Source organism: Pyxicephalus adspersus, chromosome 2 (genome assembly GCF_032062135.1).
Source record: "Pyxicephalus adspersus chromosome 2, UCB_Pads_2.0, whole genome shotgun sequence".
NCBI classification, from domain to species: domain Eukaryota; kingdom Metazoa; phylum Chordata; class Amphibia; order Anura; family Pyxicephalidae; genus Pyxicephalus; species Pyxicephalus adspersus.
This window is the reverse complement of record NC_092859.1, coordinates 138,548,368-138,556,845: the sequence shown is the minus strand read 5'-3', so window position 1 is coordinate 138,556,845 and position 8,478 is coordinate 138,548,368. Positions and strand designations below refer to the sequence as shown.

Sequence of the window (8,478 nt, the reverse complement as noted above, 5' to 3'; positions counted from 1 at the left end):
AAAAGATACCTCCTAGAAGCATTCTTTAACCCCTCTAGTAGTATACATGCTAAAAGCGGTACTCGGTCGCTAAAAACATAAAAAAAACACATACCTGTTCTGCTGGTGTCCCCCGATGTCCTGCTGGTCCCTGCAGGTCCCTCGGGACACCTCTTTTTTTCTCAATCTTCCACCGGCGACAGAATAGACGTTCTCCGGGTGACGTTGGTGCATGCGTCGGTGCGGGCGGGAAGAGCGGCAGGAAATTCAAATAATTTTGTATTGGATTCAATACAAAATAGCTGTAATGAGTCCAATACAAAGAAATCTTCTAGATTACAGGTTTCGCTATTTTCTTGTTTTTTTTTTTAACAGATTTTTGTTTTTTATGTAAAGTTTATTATTAAAGTTAATAAATTTAATATATATTAAATTTATTAACTTTAATGAAATATGTTTAATTTAATATATTAAACATATTTTGTTGAATTATATCTAAGAATTATAGGCCTACAATGTAAAATAAATTTCCATGCCAAAAAAGTAACACTTTTTGCATGAAAATACGGACAGAATTAGAACGCTAGGGGGTTAATTCTGACAATAATAATATGTTTCTTTCAGTTCAGGTGTGTAAGAATTTACTAAATAAATATTACTTTTATCTTCCACATTTTGTTGTAATTTCTCTACACATATATCTACACATATATATATATATATACTTCTACTTGAAGAGAGCACTGCAATGATAAATGACAGTTTTAAATGCCACTGTACCGGTATAACACAGCAAGATAAAACATGCCATCATTTTGCCGCCATGGCATTTAATCTAATATTACTGCTTGTAAATGTCAATGTCATTTTAGCAGAATTAGGAGAATGAAGGGCAGCAGTGAAGGCTGAGAACAGATAACACCAGCTTTATGTCTACCCTACATAAATAAAGGTGCCTCTGTGCCAAAAATTGGACACTTAGCACACAAGAAAACTTTTGGTTCACAGGAGGGCAATAAAATTAGTCATATGATGACCCTATACACTGAGAGACGCAGTGCCATCAATCTTGCAATATTTCTGTGAATATCATAGGCCCACAGGTGGCATTATTACCAGCACATTAATCAAACCCGATAGTCCGCCTGGTTAGTCTTATAGGACACAGAGGTGTTGTACAAGACTCCTGTCTGCACTGTCTGTACAAACCGTAATATATATGAGAGCACGGGGACTGGAGAGAACATCACTGAGCAGTAGTACACTATGCAATGCTTACCCAGTCTGCAGATATTATATGCGGTAACGTTGCTGGGCAGAAGCATGGGCCCTGTGTAGTTGGGCATTGGCACCTTGCGATAGTAGAGTTTAAAGCCTTCATTCTGACCCAGTTTGATTGATGGCTCCCAGGCTGCCTGGATAGCTGTGCTATTCAAAACCTTGATGTAGAGTGATGGCACAGCGGGCACTGCAAGGAAAATGGACAAAACTGTAAACAATGTGGCATTAGGAAGACATTGTACTAAAATGAGTGAATCTATAATGGATGCCTGGTTGTTCTGTTTGCCAGATTTTGCCATCCCATGGACCTGTTATCCAAAAACCCATGGGATCGTTTATTCAATAAGGACAACTCTAGGCTTGGAATGTAAATATATTTTTCAGTATTTCTATAGCACCAAAAACTCAATGGGAACACTTGCATCAGTCACAGTCCCTGCTTACTATCTAATGTCTTTCTTACACCCATAAACACCAGGGACAGTTCTTCTAAAAACTGATTAACCTTTGTTTATAAATTGCTGGATATAACCCAGTGAGAATCCATACAACCCATGTGGATATTGCACTGGGGAATATTTAAAGCAAAACTATAGCGTGCACATATAAAATAATGTTTAATCCAGGTAAGCTACCCCTGACAATATCTTCATCTGATTTTATTTACAGAAGCACTAAGCCTTCTTTATTTAGAAAAAGCTGCGCTGATATGCTAACTCAACTGTAAAAAATCATGTAAATCCTGATACATGTATATATTAAGGGTCAGGGCTCATGCATAATCCTGCTTCACCTCTTGGCTTATTATAATGTTACATTGCTGCAGTTCTATTCAGATCTGCAGTAAAAAAAAATGTGTGCAATACTGCTCCTGGACTATGCTCAGTTTGGCATCCAGGATCGCTTTTCGCCCAAAACAACTGAACGCTAATACACAAGTTTTTAGAAGTCTAAACACTACCCATTAAAGTCTATGGAGGCCTACCTCCCTGACCACTGCATTGAACGTCAACAAATGTGCATAGAAATGCTGCTGCCTGTCAAGTGAAGGATAATGAACCGACCTATTTGATCCAACGTTATCCTCAGGTCTGAAGAAAGCCCTTACTATTGAAGTCATGAGACTAAGGCTACAAACACACGTCAGATGATTCTCGTCAGATAACCCCCTCCGGGCTGATATCGGAAGAGAATCTGGTGTATGTGTACAGCACTCGTCGTCCTGTCGGATCCACTGAGGACAGACAAGAAACGATCGTAATGAGAGTGAAGGGGAGAGAGCACAGTGGGGTGCTTTTTCCCCCTTCCTTCCCCATACAGCACAACAAAGCTGTTTGTACATTGCTCATTCGTGCATTGTGCAGTCTATTCTTGTTGGAAATGATCTTTCACGATTATTGCACTAGTGTACGTAGCCTAAGAAAATGTTTTTTCATGCCTGTAATAAATAGACTGATTACTTCAGCTAAGCCTAGACAAAGTAACCTAACTAGAGTTCAAGCATTGCTTGACAGTTATAAAAGTATATTGTTCTGTTAAATATTTTATTGTTGCTTTTTTATGCAAACTGTGGGGAATTATTGATGCTGGTCCACTTTAGAAATATGATGTTAAATTGATGCAGGTTTTTCAGCTCAGTTGTATATTTTGTTCTGAAAGATAAATGAGCTGATAAAAAGGATTCTGATTTTCATCTCTTTAATGGGATTCAAACAATGGCGTGTGTGCTGCCAAATCTAATCCACATGGTTGCCAAAGAGGGCTACTGGGCAATCCTAAGAATGAACCATCTCTTTAAAGGCTATATAAACAACCTCCATCTTTTTTTGCCCATCATCATCACATTCCACATTTTTGCAAATATATTGAAACCAACAGTCTCCTAAATTGACTGGAAATTGCAAACAGACACCAAAATATTACAGCCACACTAAATACTGTATACGTATGTATCCTTAACATCTACTTTATAAACATATGCCTGTGAAGGTACCTCTTTATCCATTTATCCAAGTCAATGTAAATCTGGTAGTAGTTTAGTAATATTCAATTGGACCGGTTCTTGTAATGTTGTAGACGTTTCGCAGCTTTATCAGAACTGATGACGCAACTTGAAAGGGCCGTGAAACATCTTCAACATTACAAAAACACGTCAAGCTAAAAGTGACCAGCTACTATTAGATTCAAAATATATTTATATATTACATATGTGGTATATCCATGATAGATGTTCTTTAGAAATATTAGAATAAAGAAAGAACCTTGAATGATTGGCTAATCTAGTAAGAAGGTGTTTATGAGGCCAGGGCTGAAATGAATAGGGCCTGAAGAACAGGTGAGCTGTATTCTTTACCTTCTCCCAGTGTGCTTTGCACCACAGTGGTGGAAGCTTTGCTGGCTCCCCTTGAGGTATATGCTTTAATATAAAAGTTGTAGGTGGTTGAAGGCTCCAGGTCTGTCACAATCTGCTGAAAAGTGTCTTTGCTTACAGCCTCTTGATATTCCATTTGAACAGGGTCTAGGAAAAACAAAAAAAACTTAATGAGATTTAAATACAACAGCTAATTATGTAAGCGTATAAATAAAATGGTTTGCATTGGCAAGGTCTGAGCCACCATTTGGCCTTTACAAATGTCTGTGATCTAAGCCATGAGCAAGTTATAAAGACCTCTGCCCAGACTAAAACTAAATCCTTAAAGATCTACTAAACCCAAAAATGAATAACGCAATGCGGTTGATAAGTGAATACAGCGATAAAAGCAAAGTGGCAAAAGAATGTCTGTTTAATGAGCCAACTGGGATTGCATAGAGAAATTTCTTTCATCTCTGAAAGTCATTTAAATGTGAACATGTGACACTAAAAAAACATAGGAAGAACAATAGCTACCTGGCTGCATTCCCCAGTATTTCTGTATCACAGTGGAAATTACAGGCCTGATTTATTAAAGCTCTCCAAAGCTGGAGAGGATACACTTTCATTGGTGAAGCTGGGTGATCCAGCAAACCAGGAATGGATCTGGTCTGAAAACATTTGCTAACAAATAGGAAAAGGAATCTATTCCATGTTCACTGTTGAAAGTGTATCCTCTCCAACCTTGGAAAGCTTTAATAAATCAGGCCCATGTGTCTACAAGAAGAGGGGGAAGGACTTTTAGTCAAAGGTGATGAGCAGTTGCAGGACTTCAGGAGAGGCAGGAGAGTTCCTGGCTGCCTAGGGTTTTCTAATTTATAAAGTTTAGTTTCAAAGGTAGGAATTATCTTTTACGTTAACCAACATATTTGCTTTGGCCTTGCTCAGTTTTAGGTATAGTTGGGGTTCAAAACATACCCTTGGCACTGAAACCATACTTACCTTATTCCTCACTCTAACCGCCAGCTCTCTCTCGTGTCTTGCCTATTTAAGATCCACATGTTTGGGTAAATAAAATGAATATCCACATAAAATTTTTTATAAAAATAAAGATTTTTAGCTCATTTATTATTAAGACCTGTGTGTAAATTAGATCAGTGCTCAACCCAGAATGTTTTTTTAAGATGGGTGGGAAGAAACTGTAGATGGGTGGAAGCCCTTGTATTGTGACCCAACTCATCAGTAATCACCCAAAAACAGCCGGGTGGCTGCTGAAAAATTCCGGGTGGTGCGCCCGGCTAAAAGGGGCTGGGGAGAACACTGTAGATTTACATGTCCCTACCATCTTTGCAGTTGCTGATTTCACTAAATGACCATTGAGGAACTGTAATTCCTAAGTATACCAGAACAATTCTGCTTACAATGTACGTTCAATAAGTCTGAATTATTTTAGTTTTAAAGATTAGACTGCACTATATCTTCTTTCCATGCAACAATTCTGATCATTCACATTTTATCTATCTTTGTAGATGTTTAATATACCAGTGAAAACTTGTTAAAGAATTTATCAGTATTAGAATTTGAGATAACTGTACTGGTATCTAGTTGCCACTGAACATTTTGATGCAAAACAGCAAGAAATAGGTTAAATCCATCGCATATTTTTCGGGGGGATAGCTAATGCAAATTACTTTAATCTCTATGGTGATTTGTCCAATTAAATGTAAATCAGCCCCATACATATGTATTAGAGATCAGCATGGAAGCTTTGCTCTTATGAACTGCATGGGTGGCAGTACAGTATGTTAACATCACGGCAATCCGTGACCTCCTGTATACAGCTGGGAAAATGATTGCAGATTTTCAGAACAAAACTCAGTTTACACAGACTTTAGGGCAAAAAAACATCCAGCACTTGTGTGACTTTGGGCAGCCAGTTATTAATAGTTCTGCCAGCTGGAGGGAGCAATGACAGTCAAGGGTCTTGCAGCATTTGGTGGAGGCCACGTGTGGCAATAACGATTGCAAGCACAGGATGTAGAAAATGCTTTGCTCAACATACCCTTTGCCCCTAGAGTAATGGGGGCACTTGGTTGATGTAAGGATTTTGCAAGTACATCCTTACCATGGTAAACATAAGCTAGCAATGCTTGCTGTAATAATTTATGATGCAACATAACAGCAAAAAATATTCCAAACCTAATATTAGCAATTTTTTGGAGAAGAATTCTTGGGTTTCATTGATGTTGTTCTTGTAAGAGAGACTTCCTCTGTCCTGGTACAGTGTGGCCAACTGTACACAAAGGGCCTAATTTATTAAAGCTCTGCAAGCCTGGAGAAGTTAGACTAACTTGAGAGAACCTGAGTGATCCAGAAAACTTAGAATGCATCTGGTACAGGATTGAAATTGTTTGCCTACTAATAGCAAATCATTTTTAGGAAATCCATTCCAGGTTTGTTCGATCAGTCAGTTTCTCCTTTCTTCTGCAGTTTTGAGGTTTAATAAATCAGGCCTAAAGTGAGGGGAAATATCTGTAGTGCTAGGTATGCACTATGCAAATTTTCTAAATAATAACGTCAATTGAATTTCATTTTTAAACCAGTCCTACTATCCTATGATCCAAGTATTCAATGTACCATCCATTTTCAATAATTGGTCTGTAATATCTCAGTTTTATATGGTTCATAACCAAACAGATAAAAAATATACATACAATGGTTATTTCAGGCCGCTTCAGACACCTGTACATTTAATATTATCTGTCTCTTTATCCGCATCAGAAAACAAGCCTTTTTATTGTAACATATGGACTTTTTGTTTCTCTACATTTACCACTATATGTGATATCTACTATTATGATATCGCTGTGACAGGTAAACTCTGTAAAGCTTTAAATCTTAGCTCTAATTTGTTGAATACATAAGCATATCAACTAGTAAACCTAGCTGTACTGCCAGGAAAACTTTCCATGTACATAAAAATACATTGCTCAATCAATCTGTGATTATCATTTGCCCAAATATCATTTAAAAACAACCAATACAAAGGCATTTTTGTGCTTGATTTTTAATTGAGTGTTCTTTTTTTGTCTAATGTATCATTCTGTTTCAAAATAATATTGCATTCTGTATGGAGAGCATAACAAGCACATAAAAGTGATAGCAACACTCTTTTTAAGACAAAAGCTAAGACCCAGCGGACTCACACCTGGGTTCTCTTCCAAGTTTTTACATGCATTGGATATCATGTAAGAACCAGTACAAAAGCACAGGGATTTTGAGCAGAGGACAAACTTTTTCTGCTGTTTTATTAACTACTTGAAATAAAAAAGTCGAGTCCCCACCTTGGTTGTACAATCTGGTAAGGCTGTCTAAATGAAAGAATTGGATCCAGAGATATACAAATCTTTGGGCAGATAAGATAGTTTCCATATTTCCATATTTTAACTGCGTATTCACGTGGTTACCTGGAGTTCAGCTCTGCAAATACTGTAAAATAGTTTGACTATTGAAAGAAATAAAGACATACCTAGCAACCCTACCATAAATTTTCTTCGCAGCCTGTTTGCCAACAAATCATTGGAGTACCTATCATATTCCCCTTACTTACCCATAGACTCTTATGAGGTCAACAATACTGGGCTGCCCCATCATAGCATCTGTAACGGATACTTTTGATCATCATGCAGTGGTACATACCTTCAGTTTTGCAGATGTGCACGACATATCCAATAATTTCTTGTGTGTTTTCCAGGGGCTCACTCCAGGATACCTGGATGGAGGTGGATGATATGGTGGTGGCAGTGACATTTTGAGGTGGCCCAGGAAGTCCTTCTGTCCACATTACGGAAAGCCGAGCACTGGCTTGGCTGGAACCTGCACTGTTCTGAGCAATACATTGATAGATAGCCTCATCCTCCTGGCTGATCCCAGAGATGGTTAAAGAACTAAAAGAAAAAAAAATATATAAAATAAAAAAAATCATAAAATGTATGTTAACACACAGAACCAAACATTACCAGTCAACTCCAGGCCATTTGGTTAATTGTATGAATTTTCTGAAGAATCATACCAAGTGTTTTATTATAAGGGTACTACAACTGGAAAATGTCCTAGGTGATAGGGATGGTTTTAGAAAGTCATGGTGATAAAAAGACCCTATATTAAGAAAAGAATCTTCAAAAACCTATCAGTACAGTTTACCTAGCATATTATTCTGCCTACTACAATTAACTTTATGCTAAGTGATTCCTATTGAGTTTTGCTCCGTTGCTCCCCTCAATAGTATATTGGGTTGAAAGGGTCTTTAAAAAGATAAATGAACCAACCAATATTCCTTTGTGATGGTGTGTTGACAGTTGAAATGTGTTACAATTAAACAGCTTAATCTTGGCTTGAAATGCCAGCCTGAGCCAACACCAGACTCGGCAAGCTTTTACAAAGCAAATGAAAATAGTCAAGCAGCTTTCTCAAATCTTTTTTAATCGCATGCCTAAAGAGAGTGCCAGAAAGTTGCTTGAAGTGTACCTGTGGGTAAAAAGAAATATACTTGCCCTTTCATGTCTATTATAGCCACATTCCTTTCAGATTTCTGTAGGGCACCCTAGAAGCATCAGACACTAGGAGTTGGGATATGAAAATATTAACCAAGCTCTGACCACTTCATGCACCTTATTATTTGGATGTGAGGGCAGCAATTCGAGGGATCAATCAATACCATGAGGTGTAACATCATAGTACGTGGTAGCTGGTTGCTATTTGCATATCAGGAAACCATTGTAATTTTTATAACTTTAAACCCACAGGTTTGGTTTGAGAGTCATATGCAAAGCTAAAAAAGGGTATTTTGATAACCCCAGTAGACTACT

The 8,478-nt window shown here is 37.7% G+C and overlaps 1 protein-coding gene across 1 annotated transcript in view; it reads right to left on the bottom strand.

Annotated features, from left to right (window-relative positions):
* IGDCC3 (immunoglobulin superfamily DCC subclass member 3) overlaps positions 1 to 7,553 on the bottom strand; it is a 23,289-nt gene extending 15,736 nt beyond the window's left edge. Inside the window, exons 1-3 of the mRNA XM_072402622.1 lie at positions 7,310 to 7,553; positions 3,614 to 3,778; positions 1,259 to 1,447 (exon numbers count right to left, since the gene is read on the bottom strand). Coding sequence (XP_072258723.1) covers positions 1,259 to 1,447; positions 3,614 to 3,778; positions 7,310 to 7,454 — 499 coding nt within the window. The 5' untranslated portion in view covers positions 7,455 to 7,553. The remainder of the gene's footprint in view (positions 1 to 1,258; positions 1,448 to 3,613; positions 3,779 to 7,309) is intronic.
* Positions 7,554 to 8,478: the final 925 nt, after the last annotated feature.